Source organism: Tribolium castaneum, chromosome 3 (assembly GCF_031307605.1).
Source record: "Tribolium castaneum strain GA2 chromosome 3, icTriCast1.1, whole genome shotgun sequence".
In the NCBI taxonomy this organism is placed as follows: domain Eukaryota; kingdom Metazoa; phylum Arthropoda; class Insecta; order Coleoptera; family Tenebrionidae; genus Tribolium; species Tribolium castaneum.
In genome coordinates, this window is record NC_087396.1 from 23,001,436 (window position 1) to 23,024,915 (window position 23,480).

At 35.3% G+C, this 23,480-nt stretch overlaps 6 protein-coding genes and 1 pseudogene across 17 annotated transcripts in view; 5 read left to right on the top strand and 2 right to left on the bottom strand.

Moving 5' to 3' along the window:
- Positions 1–1,433: 1,433 nt before the first annotated feature.
- Art8 (Arginine methyltransferase 8) lies at positions 1,434–21,793 on the bottom strand. Of its 6 annotated transcripts, XM_064355772.1 has the most exons (9): positions 21,658–21,793; positions 21,465–21,611; positions 21,341–21,409; positions 20,860–21,291; positions 20,506–20,676; positions 19,858–20,206; positions 4,437–4,673; positions 2,066–2,253; positions 1,434–2,012 (listed from the first exon to the last, which is right to left on the bottom strand). In XM_064355772.1, the coding sequence occupies exons 6-9, from the start codon at positions 19,897–19,899 to the stop codon at positions 1,448–1,450; spliced, it is 1,032 nt and encodes a 343-aa protein (XP_064211842.1). In that variant the 5' UTR covers positions 19,900–20,206; positions 20,506–20,676; positions 20,860–21,291; positions 21,341–21,409; positions 21,465–21,611; positions 21,658–21,793; the 3' UTR covers positions 1,434–1,447. The 6 variants fall into 6 exon arrangements, 5 of the variants coding, with proteins under 5 accessions (XP_064211842.1, XP_064211841.1, XP_064211844.1 ...); XM_064355771.1 differs by having other exon boundaries at positions 20,860–21,409; XM_064355774.1 differs by lacking the exons at positions 20,860–21,291; positions 21,341–21,409; positions 21,465–21,611; positions 21,658–21,793 and adding an exon at positions 20,736–20,853.
- On the top strand, positions 4,696–8,429 carry LOC657504 (prostaglandin reductase 1). Its single transcript, XM_963960.4, has 4 exons — positions 4,696–4,850; positions 7,231–7,333; positions 7,384–7,934; positions 7,985–8,429. The coding sequence occupies exons 1-4, from the start codon at positions 4,745–4,747 to the stop codon at positions 8,287–8,289; spliced, it is 1,065 nt and encodes a 354-aa protein (XP_969053.1). The 5' UTR covers positions 4,696–4,744; the 3' UTR covers positions 8,290–8,429.
- On the top strand, positions 10,171–11,677 carry LOC657425 (prostaglandin reductase 1-like; annotated as a pseudogene).
- Positions 11,695–14,980, top strand: LOC657348 (prostaglandin reductase 1). The gene is made up of 4 exons (XM_963812.5): positions 11,695–11,987; positions 12,035–12,137; positions 12,183–12,365; positions 14,327–14,980. Exons 1-4 carry the CDS (start codon positions 11,837–11,839, stop codon positions 14,934–14,936), a joined length of 1,047 nt encoding a protein of 348 aa, XP_968905.2. The 5' UTR covers positions 11,695–11,836; the 3' UTR covers positions 14,937–14,980.
- Positions 17,609–19,814, top strand: LOC657198 (prostaglandin reductase 1). 3 transcript variants are annotated; one of them, XM_064355770.1, is made up of 4 exons: positions 17,609–18,569; positions 18,709–18,919; positions 18,966–19,519; positions 19,566–19,814. In XM_064355770.1, the coding sequence occupies exons 2-4, from the start codon at positions 18,720–18,722 to the stop codon at positions 19,793–19,795; spliced, it is 984 nt and encodes a 327-aa protein (XP_064211840.1). In that variant the 5' UTR covers positions 17,609–18,569; positions 18,709–18,719; the 3' UTR covers positions 19,796–19,814. The 3 variants fall into 3 exon arrangements, with proteins under 3 accessions (XP_064211840.1, XP_008195283.1, XP_968762.2); XM_008197061.3 differs by having other exon boundaries at positions 17,610–18,602; XM_963669.3 differs by lacking the exon at positions 17,609–18,569 and having other exon boundaries at positions 18,616–18,919.
- LOC657113 (uncharacterized protein) lies at positions 21,629–22,675 on the top strand. The gene is made up of 3 exons (XM_971135.5): positions 21,629–21,767; positions 21,816–21,987; positions 22,034–22,675. Exons 1-3 carry the CDS (start codon positions 21,748–21,750, stop codon positions 22,499–22,501), a joined length of 660 nt encoding a protein of 219 aa, XP_976228.2. The 5' UTR covers positions 21,629–21,747; the 3' UTR covers positions 22,502–22,675.
- HnRNP-K (Heterogeneous nuclear ribonucleoprotein K) overlaps positions 22,663–23,480 on the bottom strand; it is a 38,482-nt gene continuing 37,664 nt past the window's right edge. For all 5 annotated transcript variants that reach the window (XM_963445.5, XM_015981183.2, XM_015981182.2 and 2 more), the window contains one exon: positions 22,663–23,168. In XM_963445.5, the coding sequence (XP_968538.2) occupies positions 23,135–23,168 (34 nt within the window). In that variant the 3' untranslated portion in view covers positions 22,663–23,134. The remainder of the gene's footprint in view (positions 23,169–23,480) is intronic.

Here is a 23,480-nt window from a genome sequence, read left to right on the forward strand (position 1 = left end):
GAACACGATAAAGATCATAATCAGAGTATATGGTTTATAGGATTGCAGAAAGTTATTTTTTTAATCAAGTAATAAAATCTGTGTGTGCATTAAACACTTATGGCTTTAATGGATCACACGCTTTTTGATGTGAAGATGCTTAGAAAAATTAAGAAATATTATAGTGATTAAAAAAATGAGTAAATATGTAAAAATGTACAGGCTACAGGAAGTAAATAAATATTTATACAGGGTGATTTTCAAAAAGCAGCAGTTAGAATTTTGATTTATGAGTCAGTTTAAAAAACTGAAGAAGCTATAATTAAAAGGCCGTTAAAATAGTATATGCTAATGCTTTTACAAATTTTCTAATTGCATATAGTGAGCGATAAAATAATGAGCTAAAACAGTTTTTTGTGATAATTTCAATGTACTCGATAGATATAGAAGCTGTCGATAAAAGTCTTCATAGAAAATGATGTTCTTTTTAATGCCATTGAAATAAAAGGCTCACACTGTGTGGAAATAATTTTTTGATCATCATTTTCAAAAAATCATAGTCGCCTCGCAACTTGACAGTTGACAATTTTGAAGATTTTAGAATACCCTTAGAACCTTTGGCTATCAAAGACAAAAAAGATTATTCACTTATCTTAAGAGTTCGAAGTTGGTTCAAAGTTAGTGCCAGTTTCTCAGCTCAGAATGGCATACATAATTTTAAAGCTTAAAGCTAGATATATTAAGAAATTAAAAGTTTCTAATGTTGGCCCTAAAAGAATCTACTTTAACTAACAATTATTGTTTAAAAAATTTGTCGCGTCCTCAATTTATTTTAAATTTTAATTTACATTTATTAAATAAAAAACAATAATAATCTAGTTGCATGGTGTCAATAAAAATATTGACGTTAAAAATAATCTAGTTACAAGAAAAATAAGACATTTGACAGATGTGTAGTAAGTAGGTATTTTAGAAAAAAAATCGGCAATGTGCAGCTTTTGAGATAATAATGGCAGTGTCTTATTTGATATTATACAACTAGATTTAATAAGCTTTTATTACTTTTTCCGTTTTCGATTTTTTTTAAACAATACTTTCTTGTAAAAGCAGAATCACGAAGTATGATTTTTTATAAAAAGAAAAATGTGTTTTAATCATCTAGTCGTCTGTAAACTTCTCATGTAAAATTAGAGAAATGCCGCTTTATATACAGTACCGAAGGTTTTTCTAACATCTCATTCTTGCCAATTTTAAAATAATAATATTTATTTATTTAAAGCAAAACAGCATATAACTTGTTTTTTTGAGGAGCTGTCGAGTGATAATAATTTTTTTGCATTTGCTCCAAATTATTCCAAATTACAAAAATACCTATTATGATAACTAAATTGTGAAAGAATTAGGAGAAATCTTAAGGAAATCAGAGGAAATCCGGGGAAATCAAAGCAAAAAAATCGAGACCACACATTTATTTACCCATACTTTCTTTCTCATATTTTTCCAACATTGCCCAAACTAGAATACATTTAGTCATATGACAGGCACAATATTCTGGATGTTCGACCTCGGCAGGGTCCAGCATGGTCACCTCAATGTTGTACCGTCTTGGATTTTCCTGAGCTCGAGCTAGGGATAATTCGTAGGCAATTGGCGCTTTTTGCTCGACTTGGATTTCAGTCGGGAGAACGATAGTTGTTTGCTTCCAGTGCGTCTCTGGATCTTCAGGAGCAGTGGATAGGGTGACGGGTTCAGTCACAAAAGACGGGAACGTGCAAGTGAACCACAAACAAATCCCTTGGTACTTCCCCGCCTTGGTTGCCACAGCGATGTGCTGGACCTTAAACCCGTCAACTTCTTTCTGCGTTACTTCGCGTAAATCAATCCACAGCAGCACCTCAGGATCGGCCAAAATGTGCTCTTTGGCCACCGAAACAGTGCTGGGTTTGTGCGATGCCTCAGTGCGGAGCTTCTCGCTGAAGCTTTTCATGGAGACGCCTTCGATGTTGCCCCAGGAGTCGAACATTGAGGGGACGCTAGGAGTTTTATTTTATTATTGTTTTTTTTTGCGAGAGTGAAAAACACAAACCAGCAAGGAGCTGAGTAAATTGTTGCCGATTCGGGGAACATTAAACCGCCCGGTTTGAGAAATTTGTCTCGGGCGAAAATTACAGAGTCTAGCATGCCTTCGTGCAAAAGGTAGAAGCCCATCCATTCTGATACTATTATGTCGACTTTTTCCGGCAAAACTGTGTCCTCAATTCTGGAATTAATCACCTAAAAGGGCACAAAAGATAGCTCCAGTCGTAACTGGAATCTTCCGAAGTAAACATTGAAAATATTTCTGATGAAATTTCGTTTGTCAAAATTTTTTTTTAATTATTGCCAATTCACTGAGTTCTAAAATCTGTATTTGCGTCAAACATGAAATGATTCAGAAATTTTCATGTTCGCTTATCTAATTTATCATCGATTTGATTTATCGTATTATGACAGATTAGTCACAAAAAATTTTTATGAATGATTTTGCAATTCTTTCACTTTTTGTAACATAATAAACCGTTTATTGTACCTAGTTATTTTCCCAAAAATATGTTCTTAGTGCCTTCACAAGTGAAATTTTTAATTTATTTAATAATAAAAACATAAATAAACAATATGCACTGTCGAATAGATGAGATAAATGTTAAAATAAAATAAAATGTAGCTCCATTAAAAGCTTGGAGATTTTAGAGGGAAATATTTCCGTTCATATTTTTCAGTAATAATTTAATAATTTATGAAAAAGTTCTAAAAGATCACAGATTTTTATCTATTATTACAATCGAGAATTTCTACAGTAAGTGAACTACATTTTGAATTTAATCTGGAAAAACACACTTCATTAAATAACAAGTTCTAGATTGATTTTATATAAGATACAGTTGGTGGACTTGGAAATTTATTTCACTTCTCAAACCTTTAGAAGTTTATTGACCTTTTCATTACTTAGTTAATTACACAAAAAAATTCGTAGATAATGCGTCATTTTGTATGAAAATTATTCCAAAAAATCGTTAAATTGGATAAAAAATGCTATTATTTTTGCCTTATTGGAGCACTTAAACTCAGTTTTATGAGAAAATTGTATTAAAATGAGACGAGAAATCAAAAATTTGTTGAAAAATTATTTTATTTCCCCTATTTTTTCAATTATTTTGCCAAATTTAACAAAAAATATTCCGAAAAATGTCGAATTGTGTTGAAAGTAAGAGAAGTCAGAAAATATCTTTTCCTTTTCCAAACATTTTAGCACACTGTTTAAACATAAACACATTATTTTGAAAAATTCTATAAAAAAAACAACATTAGAAATGACATTTTCTTTTGCCTACGACTTTAAGCGTTTCACCTCTTTTTAAAAAACGCACTTAATTCACAAAATTTATAAAATATTACTAAACTGGATCGAAAGGTCCTTTTTGCTTCTTCCAAAAATCTTAACATTGGAGATTTTTTTTTATTTTTCGAGTGGTACATTATTGAGATAGAAACGTAGATTTTACAAAATTTTGCTAAACCTGGCTAAAAACTCAATAACTGGATCGAAAATGATATGTTTTTCGTCCAAAAGCGCAATTATTCAGAAAAATTTCGTCTAAAATTACCCAAAAAAATCACCGAATTTGGTAAAAAAGTTGTTCCTTTTGCTTTTTATCGGAAGTTTAAATATGATTTTGGTCGAAACACTATGTTTAAAAAATCACAAAACAACACGAGATCTCTGCGAGATCTGTAGAGAAAAAAAGCTCTTCCCTGTAAAAACATTATGAATCGAAAATCCTATTTAGGATTCAATTAGGTTCTTTTTTTGCTTTTTTCAATTTTTTTTATTATATTCCTAGAAATAAGTATCACTTATACTAATATTTGCAAAAAACAAAGCTTTTAATTAAATTTTTTAAGTATTTAATACTTAGAAAGCTTTAACAATTTTTTTCTTTTTTTTAATATCATCACAAACAATATTTTTTCTCAAGTGTAGCGGTTGCCATAATTTTTACAGAAAACAAAGCTTGTCGAAAAGGTTTTTGACGATAAAAAAAATTATGAACCGACAACAAGTAGTTAGGGTTTTAACTAATTTTTTTTTGTTTTCTCAAATTTTTATTTTATTTTTATTTTTCACGTATCATCCCGTGTTTTGATTATAATTAAAAAAACAAGGCATGTAAGAAGAACATTTGACTATAAAAAATTACAAACCAAATGTTACTAGTAGTTATTTTCAAAATAAATTAAATTTCAATTTCTTTTTGTTAAAAACGTGAAAAACGATCATTTATACATAAATTATCACGTAATCACGCGAGATTAAGCGCCAATTAACCCACAATAATTATGATAATCTATTGTCTGCAGCGCACTCGATCCATAATAACTACATTACAACTATTGATAAGATCCAATCACTTACTCACCTCAATCACCTTATCGAACCCATTTTCCTTGATCACCTCTCGAGCTATCTTACTCACGTTACTTGCCTCAACGGCATAGACTTTGGCAGCCCCAGCTTGGGCGCAGAAAACCGACAAAATCCCAGTCCCAGCCCCCACGTCCAAAACCCTCCTCCCCAAAATCTGGTCAGCATTGTCAAAAATCGCTTGCTTGTAAGCCTTATTCCTCGGTGCATCTCTCAACATGATCTGATGAATCTGAAACGATCAGATAAAACCGGAGATAAGGACGTGATTTTCGACAATTGGCGTCATTAGCTCCGATCAAGATGGTGAAGGCACAAGTGTACACCGTTGCGAAAATTTTCGACGGAGAAATCAAAGAAAGCGACCTGAAGTTGCATGAAGAAGAGCTGCCAGCGCTCGAAGATGGAGGTAAGTATTTAGTTATTGACCAGTAAGATGTTATTCTTTGGCTTATTCTTGACAAATTTTGCGAAATAATTACGTTTCTTCACCAAAAACGCAGGCAATTTTTAAATTTTGATCCAATTAGGTAATTTTCCAGCGCGGTTTATTTAGGTAAGGAACTCAAAAACGTGTAATTAGCATGAAGAATGTAGAAATAACTAGTTTTTTGACCAAATTATTGACGAAATTTCGCTCAAAAATAAACAAAATCGTGTGAAACAGGGAAAGGACATAAGTTTTATTTTATTTTTGTAATTTGAAATTTTACAAAATAAATGAGTTTCAGGTTCAAAAAGAATGTTCTTCAATTTTGGTGATTTTTCAGCCAGTTTTAGCGAAATTATTCGAAAAAAAAAATGTTAATCACTAGAAAACGCAAAAATTACAATTTATTTCGTCCTAGTTTTGTTGATTTTTGGTTTGCTCTGAATAAAACTTTACGGTTTACGTTTCTGGCTGAAAAACCCGCTAAATAAACACTCAAAAAAGGTTAAAATTATGTAATTTTCGAGTTAATTTGGCGATTTTTCGGTTTGTTTTAGCGATAATCATCTAAACCCCAACAAAACTTGATTTTCGACAACATTTTGGCTAAATTTCGTTTAAAAACAAGCTAAATCGAGAGAAACTAGGAATACTTTGTAATTTTTAAGTGTCCTTTGTTAAGTTCTTGCAAAACAAATCAGATAAAACGACATCAGTTTCGACCTAAATTCGTGATTTTTCGTTTTTTTCCAGCGAAATATCGAAAAAAAAAATTGTTTTTGGCTCTAAAACGTGCTTAAATAGTAGTAAAAGTAATAACATTACTTTTGAGCCAAATATATTGTAGTAAAAAGTTCAAGATAAATTAATCTCTGGTTGAAAGGTGCTTGAAATATCTAATTTTCGCCAAGTTTAAGCAAAATTTGTCTAAAAAAATAAACGTGTTTCACACAATTATTGGTCTAATTTAGCAAAATTTCGGTTTGTTTTTTAAAAAAGTTTTTAAAAACGGCTAAATCAAGTGAAACAAATCAAAAGCTTTGGCATAATTTTGCAAAAAAATCCAAATAACGCACCAAATCGTCCGAAAAAACGTAAAATAACATAAATTTGGAACAAAGATCTTGATCTTCAAACCAGTGTTAGCAAAATTAATCGAAAAATTTTGTCTTCAACCGAGCTTTCTCCTTAAAACAAACAATACTAAGAATAAATTTACGTCTTATTCTTAATGAAATTCCTTTCTAGCTAAAAAAAACATGCTCAAAAAAGCAAAAAAATTTTTTTTTTAATTTATATCGGAATTTTTCGGTCTTTTATTCCAGCAAGATATCTTGAAAAAAAAACAAAATTTTAGCCCTTAAACATTAAAATAACATTTGCTTTTAACCAAAATACGAGAATATTGTAAAAAGTTTTTTATAATAAATTAATTTCTGGCAAGCCACCTACTTTAAGCGAAATTAAAAAAAAAACTTCGTTTTTATCTCAAAAAAGTAATAACATATAAAAAACCTACAATTCACAACATTATTATCAGCCTAATTTGGTAAAACTTCCATTTGTTTTTACAAAATTTTTAAGATGATTCCTTTACTGGCTGTAAACCTATCATAGAACAGAATAATTCTATTCCACTTAATTTAGCGATTTTTCACTCTGTTTTTCGCAAAAAATAACACATTTTCGACCAGGTTTTGTAGTTTTTCGGTTTATTTTTTAAGAAATTCGCTCGAAATTTTCTCGAAAGTTCAACTAACGCACTTTTAAATCGCGCGAAATAAGATAAAACAACACCCATTTGGATCAAATTTCATGATTTTCAAGCCAGTGTTAGCGAAATTAGTCGACAAAATTTTGCCTTCACCTGAGTTTTTTCCCCAAAAAATTGTGCTTCGATTCAAAAAGTAATTTTACGACATATTTCTAACAAAATTTTACGAAATAATTAAGTTTCTGGCTGGAAAATGTGCCAACACACTTGTAAAAACACGAATTATGTAGTACTTAACTTTACTTGGACTTCTCTATCGAAATCTGGCGAAAAAACCGAGTTTAACAACACTTTTGACCAAAGTTGTTGCGAAAAATGTCTGTTTACAATAAATTCTTTACTCAAAAAGAGCTAAATTGAGCAACGATTTTCATGATTTTTCACCTTGAAACGACTATTTTTAAAACAACCAAACTTTTATGTTTTTCTGCTTTTTATGCAAATTCGCACAAAAATAAACTAGAGCAGTTAAAACACTCCGATTTTAACTAACTGTATGTATTTAGGCGTTTATTGACAAAATTTTGTAAGCTAACAAAAAAAAATTACTTATAGCAATGTAATTAGAAAAAAAACTATTTTTAGAGTATTTGGCCGAGAGTTTGTACCTCAGTGTGGACCCCTACATGCGCGCCTACGCCAAAGGGTACACCATAGGCCAGGTCATGATCGGGATCCAAGTGGCAAAGTATCTAAATCCTGGCACATTAAACCAAAAACCACCACCAAAAATTTCAGGATAATTGAGTCAAAAAATCCAAAATTTCAAGTCGGTGACATCGTCGTGGGCAATTTCGGTTGGCGCTCCCACACAATAGTCCAAGAACCCAACAACTACTTCGCCTATCTTTTGCCCGAGATTGGCACCTTATCAACCTCTCTAGCTCTGGGCGTCCTGGGGGCGCCTGGCGTAGCGGCCTATTTCGGCTTTTTGGACATCTGTCGCCCCCTCGAAGGCGACACGGTTGTCGTAAGCGGGGCTGCCGGGGCTGTGGGGAGCCACGTGGGGCAAATCGCCAAAATCAAAGGCTGCAGAGTGATCGGAATCACGGGGTGTGAGGACAAAGCTCGCTGGCTGGAATCGCTGGGCTTTGACTACGTTATCAACTACAAAACCACCAAAAATCTGGCAGAGGATTTGAAAGTCGGGGCCCCCAAGGGCATCGACTGCTACTTTGACAATGTGGGGGGCGACATGAGCACCACCGTCATGGAGCTGATGAACCAAGGGGGGCGGGTCTCTGTCTGCGGCTCCATTTCTTCGTACAATGCCAAAAATCCGATCAGAGGTTTAATTTTAGCAATTTTATTTTTTTCGGGAGTGAAATTTTTGTTCTAGCCGCGATTGTGCAACCGGCCATTGTTTCGAAACAATTGGAATTGAAGGGATTTGTCAGTTTGCAGTTCAGGGATCGGTGGATGGAGGCCATTGGACAGAACCTCAAGTGGGTCCAAGAGAATAAATTGAAGTATCGGGAGACCATTACCGATGGGTTTGAAAATGCAACAAAGGCGCTTATTGGGGTTTTAAAGGGCGAGAATGTGGGGAAAGCCGTCGTGAGGACGAAATCGGCGCATGTGGAGCACGAATCCGTGGATTTTAACCATGCGTTAAGCAAATTTAGGAAAATACAAGGCCTTTGAAAATGTACAATAAATTAAAACGAAACCAATTTGGTTTTCTATTGGAGGTGCTTTACACATTCGCTTATCAACGTTATCTCACTATCAAAAACACTCATAAGTGGATCTATTACATAAACAAATAAATATATAACCTTTCAGAGATTTTTATTTTTCCTGCTCCAAAGACACAAATGACTTAGGAACAATCTTAAATTCTATGATTGTAAAATAATTAAGCCGAAATCTCGCTAAACTACGACCAAATGATGTTATTACACCCAAAAGAAAGCACTTTATATTGTTTTTTTAATCAGAAATTTACTGTTTTTGTGAAATTTTGTCCAAACAAAAAAAATAAGCAAATTAACCCTGAAAAAATGAGAACAGGTTAAGCAAGTCGGAAAAGTAAAAAAAAAACGAAAACATAAAAATACAAAATAAAAAACATAATAATTAATTATTTTTTTATTTTGCCATTGGCTGATATTTCGGCAAATCGTTTGTTTTACACAGAAATCTACAACGATTACTAGGTAGGTACTGCTATTTTAAACACATTGTAATTTTTAATAACTTATAGACAATCTGAAAAAAACGATCTATAATAAATTTATTTTTTCTGCAAAAAAAATGACAAAAATAAAAAAAATCATTTATACGCTGCAGGTAGGTATGTCTAATAATTTGTAGCACAAATTTTAATTCAGTTCAATTCATTCTTATTTAGTGTCCAATTAAATCTAGCAGCCACTTATTTTACGAAAGTCCAACTAATCACGAATTAAAATTCGATTACAATTAATGATAATGTTTTATTGATGTTATAAATACAAAGTATCTTACATACGTCACCAAGAAAAGAAGAGAAAACAAGAAAATACACTTTAACCGTTTACAAAAGCAGATAATAATAATTATATAAGAAAACTTAGTTAAGATGACATTTTACAAAAATAATTACTGAATTCATCAACAGAGTAAAATGCCTCTTGTAGCAGGAAAGATTTAACACAGTTTTTAAAAGCCTTGAACTCGAGGTTTTTATAGGTGTCAGGTAACATGTTAAATAATTTAATACAGTAATAACTTGTGCTGTTTCTAGTACGTGATAATCGCAGAAAATTTGGTCTGAGTAAATGCCGGAATCTGGTGGAGTATGTATGATCAAACGAATCGTATTTGTTTAAGTAAATGTAAATGTGAGCTTCATACGATTAAATTTTTGTAAAATTCAGTAAAGACTTTTTTAATTTTTTCGATATTTATTTGAGTGTAAAAAAGAGTTAGAAAAAGTTGCAATTTTATGCACTCAAAAAAATATTTAAAAATTGAAATTCTTCAAGCTCTCGTGTGTAAATCGTCAGAAAAATTAGATAATTTTTTCCATTCATTACGTGTTTATTACTACCACATAAAAATATAAATAAATAAACTAAGGACCGGCTTATAGAAGCGTCATTAATTTAATCCACAATTAAATGCGTGAATAACTGATCACGTGACCAAACTGAATCAATTTCATGGGCCTATTCGCGTTGGTAACATTTAACAACGAATTAAAATTTCATGAAGCTTTCATTGTAACAGCAACTTAAGTATTTGAAAACAAAGTGTAAAACAATCCGAAAAATCGTTGAATAGGTTTAAATTATCTCAACAAATACCAAATTGTAAGTTGACGTAATTATCTATTTTTTTTGAGCCCCGAAACGTCCCAAAAAAATTACTCGCACAAAAAAATCAACAAAAAAGTAAAAATCAATAACAAAACAACAATTTATTTAGTTTAAAATAGGTATTTTGGGCCCCACTTCATTCATATTTTAATATTGTAATCATCTTTAGAAATTTAGAAATCATCATAGGCAACCAACAATGCCCGCCGTTGTGTAGCTAGTTGCTTATAATTTATTTACAAATGGTTAAAAAAAACTTATCACTTAATCATGTGCCATGGCCGTCCGCCGCATCTTATCAACTAACATATCCAACAAAACCAAAATGGTAATCGCTAAAAAAATAACCATCAACAACCGTTTCGATGGCATGCCCAAACCATCCGACTTTAAAACAATTGAAGAAGAACTACCCCCACTCAAACCCGGCGGTGAGTGATTTGATTGGCCATCAGTGCCATCACGAATTTTTTTCCCAGAATTCCTTGCAGAAGCGGTTTTTTTAAGCGTGGACCCCTACATGCGGGCCTACGCCCATAACATCCCCCTAGGGGCGACCATGGTCGGCTCACAAGTGGCCAAGTAATAACAATCTTCAACCCTTTGTTATAAAAACACAAAAAAACTGATTGCAGAATAATCGAAAGTCGCAATGACAAATACCCAGTCGGTAAGCACGTCGTGGGTAAATTTGATTGGCGCAGCCACACCATTTCTTCGGGACTTCCCACAGTCATTCAAGGGGCGGGAAACGCACCGGCGCCATATCTAGTCCCCGATTTGGGGAATTTACCCATGTCCTACCTTTTGGGCGTTTTGGGAATGCCCGGTTCCACGGCATATTTCGGTTTTTTGGACATTTGCAAACCGAAAAACGGGGAAGTTGTGGCTGTTTCAGGCGCTGCAGGTGCTGTGGGGTCCATTGTGGGCCAAATTGCCAAAATTGAAGGGTGCAAAGTTGTGGGCATCACTGGCTCGGAGGACAAAGGGCGCTTTTTGGTCGATGGGTTGGGTTTCGATGGGTTTGTTAATTACAAAACGGACGATGTCGCGAAAAAATTGGACCAGTTGGTACCAGAGGGTATTGACTGTTACTTCGATAATGTCGCAGGGGAGATTAGTTCCACGGTTATTGGGCATATGAGGGATTATGGGTTTGTGGGTCCATTTCGTCCTACAACCATGATGTGGAAAACCCGCCCAGAGGTACAGTCACCATCAAAAAGAATGACACCCCTACCAACCGGGCCGGATTGCAAAAAATTTCCATAAAAATAAACCAAAAAAATTGCCCAACTGGGTCGAAAATATTAATAGATTTATGTTTAAGAGCAATAATTCAGATTATTTTACAAAATTTCCTCAAGAATTATCAAAAATTTACTGTTTTTTTTTTCGGGGACTTAAGACAAACATTTTTTTCGATTTTTTGGCACGTTTTAATCGGTACTTCAGTTTCAGTAGTCCAGCACCACATGGTGCGTAAACAGTTGGTAATGAAGGGATTCCAGAATTACTTGTACCAAGAGCGGTCAGGTGAAGCCTTCCAGCAAATTCTCAAGTGGTTGCAAGCCGGGAGAATGAAATACCACGAAACCATCACCAAAGGTTTCGATAATATGGTGGCAGCCTTTATCGAAATGCTGCAAGGCAAAAATTTGGGGAAAGCTATAGTTAAAGTGTAAACAGCGTTTATCTTGTTTTCTATAAATAAAGCGTTCCACTTTTAACTCAGTCGCTTTCTTATCACCGAATTCCTCCCAATGACAAGCATTTAATTTTTATCAAAAGGGCCGGTTTGTACTTCGTACAAAAGCGCTAAATCATCGCTACAATCTCGTTTAACCTTGTACTCTCCTATCACAACAAACGGTATAAATAAACATCAAATGCCGTCATCACCCATTAAACGTGCGATTTCCGGGGGCGTAAACATGGTCAAAGCCAGGCGATACATTTTCGAAAAGCAGTTCGAAGGCCTGCCCAAATCAACCGACCTGAGGCTAGTTGAAGAGGAGCTGCCGCCAATCAAGGATGGAGGTGAGAAAATCAGTTTAGTGACGATGTCTAACCTTATTATTTCGTAGAGTTTTTGGCGGAAGCCGTTTATTTGAGCGTAGACCCGTACATGAGGGCCTACGCCCCTCGCTTGTCTCTTGGCCGGACTTTCATTGGATCACAAGTGGCAAAGTAAGTGAAATACAACTTTTTCAAAACTGTAGTTTGTTTTGACAGGATAATTGAGAGCAAAAATGACAAATTCCCAGTCGGGAAGTACGTGGTTGGGGAATTTGGCTGGCGAACTCATTCCATCTCTGACGGAAGGCCGCTGGAAGTCGGGAGACCTGGGGCTTGGCTCGCTCCGGAGCTGGAGGGACTGCCCTTGTCCTACACGCTGGGGATTTTGGGAATGCCCGGGTAATTATCCCTTTAACCCTAATTTCACTGTGCACATGCTCTTTTAGGCGAAAAGAGGTGCACTTTTTTTTGTACAGATCATTCAATTTTATTGTCTTGTGTAAAAAAATAACGATTAGGCGACTGAATGCGGTTTGAAACTTAATTTAATTTCCATTGAAGGAATTTCTATGAACAAATTAAAGAAAAAGGTTTTTTCTCCTGAAAAATTGTACTTCAAAAAAACTCCGTTTCCTGAGTGAAAGTAAAGTCGAAAAATAATTTATTATTTAAAAGGCGGAAAAACTGCAAGTCCTTTGTTTAGTTTCCAATTTTAATTGCAATTCTTTGCCCGAACTGTAATAGAAAACTTCAAATTTCATAGAAAACAGCAAAATTCCAACCCCGACAAACCCAATGTTTGTCGACCTTTTAGACGCCTTGTGATTGGACTGCTTTATAGTTGGGAGTGCGCTAGCCGATCGATATCCAATAAGAAACACCTTGCAATTTTTTGTGCAGTAGATAAAGCAAGCCGGGGCAATTTTTATTGGGCAAATTATTCGAGAAACAAAATGAGAGACTAAACCGGTTTTAAGAATAAAAATTGAAATGTTTAGCTTTCAGTTTTGTAACTTTTAGTCCCATATTAACAAAATCTGGCTTAAGTGCCCACAATTCGGCGACTTTTCGGCGTATTTTTAATTAATAGGATAATAGGTATTGGCTGAATAATGAGCTAAAACAATCGAAAACAGGACATTTTTTAGTTAATTGAGTGATTTCTCTCACTGGTTTAGCATTAAATTGTCACCATTTTTTTTTATTTCAAGTGCATGTTTAAGTGCTCGAAAATACGAAAATATACTATTTTCATCAATTGAATTTAATGTTTCTGGTAAAAATTTCGTAAGATAATAATCGACTGTCTCACTGAATAATGTGCATGATCGCTCTAGCTAACAATTTCAAACCAATTCGGCAATTTTTCGGTTTGTTTTTATCAAAATTTTGCAATGTAATGGCGTTTTTAAACGAAAAATTGCCCAAATAAAGCCATTTTCGATTATTTTTGTGTTTTTAGCGTATTTAAGCGCTGGAAAAAGGCATCAAATCGGTGATTTTTTGGGTAATTTCCGACCAAATTTTGCTAAATCACTGCGTACCAATTTAACGCAAAAAGAGTAAAATTATACCATTTTCTTTTTTACTTTAAAAGTTGCTCCATTTCTAAGTGTGAGATTTCTCTATTAATTTTAGACGAAAGTTTACCAAACATCTACGTTATCAACTGAAAAAGTGTTAAACTAAATAAAATAACTTACCGATTTCAGAAAAACGAGATACAATGCCTGAATAAAAGCAAAACTAAGAGCCATTTTAACTATCTAGTTAAACAACGTGTTAAAACGGTCGGAAAAGAAAAAGAAAACTTTACCAATTTTGACATGGTTTAATGACTTTTGTGTAATTTTACCAAAATCTTGTGACTAAAATGTAAAAAAACTTAGGTATTTTCTACACAGTTCGACCATTTTATAGCGTTTTTATTGTGTCTAAACAATGTTCCAACTCCTATTTAGTAATTTGTCATATAATTGTAACAAAATTTCGCCAAAAAATGCACATTGTCGTGTTTGTTTGTTTCAGAAAATCGAAATTTCTTCATTTCGAATTATCTGGTTAAGATTTATTATGTAGTGTTACCTTAAAAAATAAAGGGTAGTAATAAAGCGATCAGTAAAAATCCGATTTTGATCAGTAAAAAGAAATAAATGATAAGTATTTGTTCATTGTTCATTATTTATTCATGATCAGTAACCTCAAGGAAAACCTCAAAACTATAGATTACGCGTTACGGAGGCGTAATTTTCATTTTGGGTGACTGTACATGTAGCAAACTATAGAACTGTACTTCAAGAAGGAATAAAAGTGAAACTTTGTGTTTTTTTTTATTAAAAAATGTTGTTTTTTTTCTATAGAAACACGGCCTATTTCGGCTTTTTGGAGCTGTGCAAGCCCAAATCCGGCGAAACGGTGGCGGTGACAGGCGCCGCCGGTGCCGTGGGCAGCATCGTGGGCCAAATCGCCAAAATCAAGGGTTGCACAGTGATCGGAATCGCCGGTTCGGACGAAAAGGGCAAATGGCTCGTAAACGAGCTGAAATTCGACCACTTCATCAACTACAAAGACCCCGACTTTGAGAAAAAACTGGCACAAGCGGCCCCCAAAGGCATCGACTGTTACTTTGATAACGTGGGCGGCCAGATCAGCACCACCATTATGAACAAGATGAACCTCTTCGGGAGGGTGGCAGTTTGTGGCGCCATTTCGGGCTACAACGACAAAAGTGCGGCGAGGGCCGACCCCGTCCAGTTCCCTCTGGTGTTCAGCCAGCTGAAGATGGAGGGGTTTGTCGTCCACCGATGGGCCGATCGGTGGTTTGAAGGGATTTTGCAAAATAAAAAGTGGATCAAAGAGGGGAAGTTGCGGTACAAGGAGACGGTGACTGAAGGGTTCGAGAACATGTTCAAGGCGTTCGTGGATATGCTGCAAGGGGGAAACACCGGGAAAGCCATTGTTAAAGTTTAGTCTCTTATTATAATTTTTTTGTAAATAAAACACTGTTAAAACGTTTTGTTTTTTTATTTATGCCTTAACTACAGCCTTTCCCACATTACGGCCAGAAAGCATGTTAATAAAGGCCTGGACCATGTTGGCAAAGCCCTCAGTTAGAGTCTCCCGATATTGCAATTTTCCCTCTTCGAGCCATTTTTTATTTTGGGCAATGCCTTCAAACCAAAGCGCTTGCCATCTATAGACGTTAAAACCCTCCATTCTCAGCTGTTTCCGAATCATGAGGTACTGGATTGGACTTGCTACAAGGTTACCAACTTAAATTCAGATTACCTGTTCAATACTATTAGGATACGAAACGACATGATAAAAAATTAATACAAAAAATTATTAAATCGTTAACTATAAATTAAAAAAAATCAAAGTTTTACTAGTTTGTACTCTGTCCCATGTTTGGCAAAACGCTGCAAATACGGTAAGAGAAACAAGAAAAAAGTTGTAAAAAATGTGAGGTCATTGCGTGTCCCGTCCGTCATCAATTTGTATTTCTCTTTCCTGCTCGTATTTCAAATTTTAAAAATGTGGCTCCAATTGTACACTGCAAACAATTTGGCTGGTGCTAAATTCTTATAACGAAAAATTCAAGATATTGTGCGTAAAAACTGAAAATAAAATCTAAAAATTTGAGCAAAGTGTCCCGTCCGTTAAAATGAAATTCCAATTTTATTGTCATGGTTAATTAATTCATTTATGTTTTAAAAGAAAGAAGACATAAGACGTAAAATAAACCGTAGAATGCGCTGGAACCAACCGTTTTGCTCTACGACTTTTATTTTTTAAGTTATGAATTTTTTAATAATGGCGCATCCACCATTTTTCACTTTTTTTATTTTCTCAATAACGGCAAAACTATTCGAAAAAGTGGAACTGTTTTGATGTAGTCCTATGCAAAATGGTCCGGGAAATCGATTGGCGTCAAGAAAATTGCCATAATCCAAATACTTTTTTAGTTATGATTTTTTTAAATTTTACCTGTTTTTCCTTTTAAAAGAGCTTTCCAACGATGGTACACTTTATAGGGTTATCTCTAATAGTTCCGGAGTTGTTGTCCAATAAATTTATTGTTATAGTTAATATCAAAATATTCTTTAGAAAGCACGTCTTCATTAAACCACAATTATCCATTGTTTTTACGTTTCCATAATTTTTTTTTGGTAAATTAGTCCTTTAGTAATGCCGAACAATTATTTACTTTCATTTTGAAGTAAAAAATACTACTTTGAAAGTAGTATTTTAGAAATGGGAGGCAAGAATTTTAAATTAAACACATAATACACTCAGAAAAAAAAAATTATGCGAAAAAAGTATCTCGTTTCGTGTCCAATTATACAATACCTTTGACTGAAAAATCGTTGTTGTACCCTGAAACGGCCCCACAAACTGCAATCCGTCCAAACTCGTTCATCCGAGTCAAAACAACGGACGTGACCTCCCCCCCAACATTATCAAAATAGCAATCAACCCCCTCTGGGGTCACTTGTTCCAACTTGGCCCCAAAATCATCATCCTTGTAACTCAGAACGTGCTCAAACTTTAAATCGTTACTCAACCATTTGATTTTTTCCTCCGAACCGGCGATTGCAATGACCGTGCAACCCTTAATTCTGGCAATTTGGCACACGATACTCCCCACAGCCCCTCCAGCCCCTGTCACGACCACAGTCTGTCCAGGTTTGGGTTGACATATTTCCAAAAAACCAAAATAGGCCGTGTTTCTACAGTGGGGTGAAAAGTGGGGACTTTTATTACAACGCTTACCCTGGCATCCCCAAAACGCCCAAACTGTAAGAAAGGGGCAAATCCTCAAGGTCGGGAACGACCCAAAAATCCGACTTTGAGTCGCAGATTGTGTGCGAGCGCCACCCGAAACGCCCCACTAAGTGTTCGCCCTTTGGGTGTTTGGGGTTTCTGCTTTCAATAACTCTGAGCCAAAAATTTTTGTTTGGTTTTTAGGGGTTGTGTACAGTCACGATCAAAAAGAACGACACCTCTTAAACCACAGCCACGAATCTTTTCGCAATAATACGGTTAATGTGTTAGTTTGGCTAGTTTATAATTCTTAGTCGGACTTGGTTGGTAGGGGTGTTATTTTTTTTGATCGTGACTGTACCTACTTGGCCACTTGTGAACCGATGTAAGTGGAGCCAAGGTCCACCCCCGAGGCGCGCGAACGCATGTAAGGGTCGACGCTCAAAAATACCGCTTCGGTTAGAAATTCTAGAATTTTTTTTTTTTTGGTGAAAACTTCGAGAGAATTTTCTCACCTCCGTCTTGGAGTGGTGGTAGTTCTTCTTCGACTAGTTTCAAGTCGGTTTCTTTCGGAAGGCCGTCGAAATGGCTGTGATAAATGTATTTTCGTGCTTTCACCATTATCAAAAATCTGAGTGTGGTTTAACTGTTTACGGGAATAGTGATAATGCAATTTTGAGGCGCAGTTTTATTGCATCATACAGAACAGTACTTTGTATGCATTATTGTCGTTCAAACAATAGGATAGGTTTAAAAATGCGTGAGCTATTTAACATCACTGGCAAAAAACAATAATCAATCAACAGTGCAGTAAAAATGTAAGGCGAAACTATTAAATAGATTTTCATATTAATGGATCTAATCTTGTCATCTGAATTAATCACCAGCGGCTGGATGTCGCGTGAATGTCAAGGAAATGATTAAGCAAACGCAAAAACAAATAATTAAATGCTTTACAATATGATAATTTTTTGTTTGTTGAGTACTTAATTAAAAGTGATTACTAATAATTATAAAAATTCATTTATGTTTTACATGAAAGAAAACATAAGACGTAAAATACGTAAAATGAACGGTAGAAATCACTGGAACAAACCGTTTTGCTCTACCACTTTTAGTTTTTGAGTTATGAATTTTTTAATAATGGCGCATCCACCATTTTTCACTTTTTTATTTTCTCAATAACGGCAAAACTATTCGAAAAAGTGGAACTATTTTGATGCAGTCCTAAGCAAAATGATCCGGGAAATCGATTGGCGTCAAGAAAATCGCCAAATTCCAAATAGTATTTAAGTAATGAATTTTTTAAAATTGTACCTATTTCTCATTTTATTTAAAATTTTCTCCAAAACTATCAGTTGGAGGAAGATCAATGATCTTTTTTGAAAAAGATAGATAATTAAAAGAGCTTTCCAACGATGGTACACTTTATAGGGTTATCTGTGATGGTTCCGGAGATATTGCCCAATAAATGTTCGAAATCGACCAAAATTTGTACAAAAATCGGAATAACAATAGTCTGTTAAAATCGATTCTTTTAACGTTTTTTTGCACTTTGAACAACTCAAAGAGGTTCTAAAAGCGTAGAAAAGTTTAGGATTACTTCGCAGAAATAATAAAAAATCAGAAATTAACAAACAAAAATCTGGTGGCCACAGTAATGGTTAATGAAAGTTCTTGTGTTTAATTATTACTTATTTCTGCATATTGTTACTAAGAGACCTACAATTAAATCAATCGATAATGGGTTAATTCGCGACGTGTTGTGGTTTTAAAGGTTATAAACATGAGATAATGTGTTAACAGGAAAACAAGCAGGAATAGTACAGACTTCAACAAGTTAGTTTATTTAGTGATAAACACTTGCACAAGGTCAGGAAAACACATGTTTTTTATTTAGTTGTAATTGTGATAAACATGTCCACAATTCTCAAAAACTCCTCATTATTCGCAGTCAAATATCGCCATATCTTTTCAGTCACAAACACAATGAAGGCGAAAACCATAATCCTGAGCAAAAAATTTCAAGGATACCCCCAAGAAACCAACTTCAAAATAGTCGAAGAATCGCTTCCCCAGCTAAAAGACGGCGAATTCTTGGCACAAGCCGAATTCTTGAGCGTCGACCCTTACATCCGCGTGTTTATGAAGGCAGTTGGGGCCCCCATAATTGGGGAACAAGTCGCAAAGTAAACCCCTTCAGTGTCGAACTATTTATTTTAACCGAAATTTCAGAATAATAGAAAGCAAGAATTCGAAATATCCGCTTGGGGAGTACGTCGTGGGGGAGTTTGGTTGGAGGACACATACTGTAGCCTCAGAAAAACCGGGAGATTTTTTCAATCTCCCGCCGAGACTCGTCTCCTTCGGGGATTTACCCAAATCGCTGGCGTTAGGGGCTTTGGGAATGACGGGGGTCACAGCCCTGTACGGGCTCCAGCTGTGCGAGCCCGCGGCGGGCAAAACCCTCGTAGTCTCAGGAGCGGCCGGGGCTGTGGGCACCCACGTGGGCCAACTGGCCAAACTACAAGGGTGCAAAGTGGTTGGTATCACTGGATCGGACGCTAAAGGCCACCGATTGGTCAAAGAATTGGACTTTGATGCTTTCGTTAACTATAAGAGTGAAGATTTTGAGAAAAAATTGGCCGAAGCTACGCCACAAAACATAGACTGCTACTTCGACAACGTGGGGGGCGATGTCAGCAGCGCCGTCTTGCACCGCATGAACAAATTCGGTCATGTGGTCATCTGTGGGGCTATTTCCACCTACAATGACGAAAACACCAAAGGTGACATAACGTCACTTTTTGCCCACTATTATTAAAAAAATTGTAGCCCGAGAGGTGCAAACACCTGTGAAAGTCAACCACCTTGTGATGGAAGGGTTCAGCGTGACTCGGTGGCGAAACAAATGGAACAAAGCCATTGACGATAACCTTAAATTGATCCAAGAGGGGCGTTTGAAATATTTCGAAACCGTCACTGAAGGGTTCGAAAATACGCCGGACGCGTTCATGAAGATGCTAGGTGGGCAGAACTTTGGGAAAGCTATTGTTAAAGTGTGAATAAATTGTTAAAACTGAAGCTGTAGCATTTGAGGTTAAGGTTGACGCATGACAGTACTTACCGACAAGTCCTGATAACTCTCGAAATAATCACTCGAATCCATCCTTTCCACTATTTAAAGTCAGTCGGGGGTGTCTTGAGGGGGTATTAAGGCACAAAGTTATGTTTTTTGAGAAAATAAATTACACTGATTGACGTTTGTGAACGAGCTACTTTTATTTTATTTTTTATTTATTCAAGGACTGCAAGACTTATTTATTTATTTAACCGGTCGTACAATGATGGTGCATGGACCTAAAAGCTGTTCTGTGCGGCCTGTTTTTGAATTTTTTTTTTGAAAAATTTGCGCTTGTGAACGAGCCGTTCCTCCAACGAAAATCCCCAAAGAAACGTCAACCACAAATCACACACTAAAATAAAAATAAAATAAAATAGAAACAAAAGAATTTGGTTTTGTTTATGATAAGAGGGTTATTCTAGAAACCTGTGATACAGTACCATTTGGATATTAATCCTTTTCGTTGTTAATTAATAATGAATCAACTGGAAAGTAACTGAAGATTTGTTATAAAAATCATTATTATTATATTTATTATATACAAAAATAAGTTGATATTTAATTAATTTTGATCATAAACAATTTTGAGATTTTTAAGTCCTTCACGTATTTCTTCACGTATCATCATGCGAAGATTTTCTGTTAACCTACTCTCAAGGCCATTGACTGAGTCATGCACTCGTCGAATTGATGTTTCCATGTTTGTCAGCGTGTCATCAAGTATTGCCACTTTTTCTGTACTAGCTGTACTAGCTGTAACTGTATCTGTTTCGTTGAGCCGGAAACTACTCCTTTTACTCATTTTTTCTTTTCACTTTCAACCTGAAACATAAGGCGGTAGAATAAAAAAGTAATTTCCAATTTTTGGCTTGTGTAAACACTTTCTGTTATGAAATTAATAATGAAAGATGTGAAATATTTTTATATTTCTATTGTTGAAATTAGGTAATACTACTATTATCTAGACTTAAGATTAAATACAATTTGCTAAACTCATCTACTTACATGCGAACCATGTGCGAACACGTGTACGAAGCACAAGCTTCAAGGTAATCAGATTTGCCAATATAACTAGTACCAACTTAATCGCGGCGGTAAATTCAAATACAACAGAGTAAAATCTTTGAAAAAATGTTACCTTTAAAAACAGGGTAAAATTCTTGAAATAATTGCTTTTTTAAATATATTATAAAAAACAGGACAAAATCCTTGAAATATTTGCTTTTTTAAATATACTATGAAAAACAGGGTATATTTGCTAAAAAATGGCTGTGTGCACCATGGACCCACGATTTTTTCTGCTTTTCTGTTTGTCCTTGAAAATCGGGGTGTTTTTCCATAAAAAGTGCTGTGTGCATGGGGGCCTTATTAGTAGTTTTTTTAAGCACACGGGAAAATCGGGGGTATTTTAATGATTATTTTAACTTTTTTAACTACCTGGAAAATCGGGTTATTTTGCTTGATATTTTTTACTTTTTTTAACTACCTGGAAAACCAGGGTGTTTTGCTTGATATTTTTAGCTTTCTTAACTACATTGAAAATTATGGTGTTTTCCTTAAAAAAATGAAGTGTGCCTGATTTTCGCAATATTTTCTGCTTTTCTATTTACCCTTGAAAATCCGGTCATTTTCGCAATATTTTCTACTTTTCTATTTGTCCTTGAAAATTGGGTCATTTTGCTTGAAATATTTACTTTTTTTTAGATTACCTTGAAAATCGGTTTATTTTGCTTGATATTTTTTATTTTTTTAACTACCTGGAAAATCGGGGTGTTTTAACGTTTTTTTTGCTTTTTTGTTTACCCTTGAAAATCAGTGTGTGATTTGTGACGTCAACGTGACAGGTGTCAGTGTCCTAACCTCGTTTCCCGATGTCTTAAAAATACTCCGAAAATGATGAAACAAAGGCAAAAGTGAGTCTTGACCCCTAATTGCTCCCAAAAAACATTACAAAACTTCAGGTTGAAGCCGGACGCCAGTTACAAAAAGTTTGGCAAGCACAGCGATAGCGATGACGAGACTGAACTGTTTACAGTACGGAAAACCTCCCCAAAAAAGGAAAAAGCGACGGTGGAGAAGACCGTAGAGGAGGGCGACACGTTGCAATCCCTCGCAATTCGTTACTGTTGTACGGTCAGTGTCTCCAAACCCCTAAATAATTTTTCAACCCCATTTCCAGATTGAAGATCTGAAACGCTTGAATAACATCCACAAAGAAAATGAGATTTTCGCCAAAAGGACGATCAAAGTGCCACAGTACCCCATTGCTCTGGCTCTGGCCGGGGTGCACGTCAGCGGGCGCAGCTCCCCGAATGACCCTTCAGCCAGTGGTCAAGTGGACACTGATCAGTTGACTACTAGTTTGAAGGAAACGGAAGTTAACCAAATTATTTTTAATAGTAGTTTAGCGCAAAAGAGTCACGACGTGACTGAGGAGAGTGGGGACGATGAAGAGGTGCATTTGTTGCCGCACAGCCCGCTTGAGGAGCCGGCTGTGACCAAGATCGACTGTAGTGGGGTTGATGGTGATATTTCGATAAAAGCCCTCGTTTTGTGTATAGTGATTGTTATTTTTGCCGTGCCTTTGATTTACGTGTTTTACGTAGCAGAGCACCCCAAGCAACACCACCATAACCACGTGTCATGATGTTTTATTTTTGTGAAAGTTTTATTTTATCAATAGTTGTGATAGCAGCTAATCTCATTAAGTATTAACTGTACATAGCACAGTATTGTAGCGGGTGCTAACGTTGTTGGATTTTATTGAACAAAGTTTACACAGCAATTTGTAATAAATAATAAAACGGCTTTTTACTTGAAATATCTTTATTGATCATTGACATTTATTTCTTATCCACTGATTATGAGAACCTAAAACTATAAAAATATTTGGTTGTATATTTGCAATTCGATCATGGAACAATGTGAAATGAAACTGAACAAAAACCTAATTTGTACTGAATTGTTCCCTGATGTACAAAAATGCAAATGCATCGTCGGTTAGTACTATACATCAAGTGGGGTTAAAATGTATAATTACTATAAATATAATTATATAAAATAATGTTGAAGCGCGCGGCTACTACAACACCGCGCGCCCAATCCACAATATACTCATACAAAAAGTAACAAAAATACTTTGATTCTTCTCAAAAAGTTGTAAAAATATAAAATACAAAAAGAAAATTCCGTGATGTAGGTATGACGCTTCATAATGCCCGCGAAGTGATTCCTGGAATGTTCGAAATAAATGTTTCAGTTGCGGATGTTATGCAGGGCATTAGTAACTGCTGCGGTCGGCGTTGTTGTGGACGCTGCAAAAAAAACATCGTTGGAAAAATATTAAAATAAACAACCGCCCAACACTCGTTTCCAACAAATCATTTTTAAACGTATTCTGTAAAAAGAGCGGCACAGCTCCGATTGTTTTCGGTCTTTACATATTTATGCAATTAGGTTTATTATTGAATTCGTTGTTTGTCGTTGCATCTCGACATTGAAAATTAGCCTCACGTTTTCGTCCAATTAAGGTGTGTTGGAAACAGTTTGAGCAGTTTGACATTAAAATGGTGCATACATGAATAATGTAACAGATGAATGCTTCCCTATTTACATAAACTGACTTA

Bases quoted from the DNA above. Each gene is read 5' to 3' on its own strand.
- LOC657504 (XM_963960.4), top strand. From the start codon at position 4,745: ATGGTGAAGGCACAAGTGTACACCGTTGCGAAAATTTTCGACGGAGAA. The intron at 4,851-7,230 runs GTAAGTATTTAG...AACTATTTTTAG, and splicing joins GCCAGCGCTCGAAGATGGAG to AGTATTTGGCCGAGAGTTTG. The intron at 7,935-7,984 runs GTTTAATTTTAG...TTTTTGTTCTAG, and splicing joins TGCCAAAAATCCGATCAGAG to CCGCGATTGTGCAACCGGCC.
- LOC657348 (XM_963812.5), top strand. From the start codon at position 11,837: ATGCCGTCATCACCCATTAAACGTGCGATTTCCGGGGGCGTAAACATG. The intron at 11,988-12,034 runs GTGAGAAAATCA...ATTATTTCGTAG, and splicing joins GCCGCCAATCAAGGATGGAG to AGTTTTTGGCGGAAGCCGTT. The intron at 12,366-14,326 runs GTAATTATCCCT...TTTTTTCTATAG, and splicing joins GGGATTTTGGGAATGCCCGG to AAACACGGCCTATTTCGGCT.
- LOC657198 (XM_963669.3), top strand. From the start codon at position 18,648: ATGTCCACAATTCTCAAAAACTCCTCATTATTCGCAGTCAAATATCGC. The intron at 18,920-18,965 runs GTAAACCCCTTC...CCGAAATTTCAG, and splicing joins ATTGGGGAACAAGTCGCAAA to AATAATAGAAAGCAAGAATT. The intron at 19,520-19,565 runs GTGACATAACGT...AAAAAATTGTAG, and splicing joins CAATGACGAAAACACCAAAG to CCCGAGAGGTGCAAACACCT.
- Art8 (XM_064355772.1), bottom strand. From the start codon at position 19,899: ATGGATTCGAGTGATTATTTCGAGAGTTATCAGGACTTGTCG. The intron at 2,254-4,436 runs GTGAGTAAGTGA...GTGCCCTTTTAG, and splicing joins GGTTCGATAAGGTGATTGAG to GTGATTAATTCCAGAATTGA. The intron at 2,013-2,065 runs GTTTGTGTTTTT...TAAAACTCCTAG, and splicing joins ATTTACTCAGCTCCTTGCTG to CGTCCCCTCAATGTTCGACT.
- LOC657113 (XM_971135.5), top strand. From the start codon at position 21,748: ATGATGAAACAAAGGCAAAA. The intron at 21,768-21,815 runs GTGAGTCTTGAC...ACAAAACTTCAG, and splicing joins ATGATGAAACAAAGGCAAAA to GTTGAAGCCGGACGCCAGTT. The intron at 21,988-22,033 runs GTCAGTGTCTCC...CCCCATTTCCAG, and splicing joins CAATTCGTTACTGTTGTACG to ATTGAAGATCTGAAACGCTT.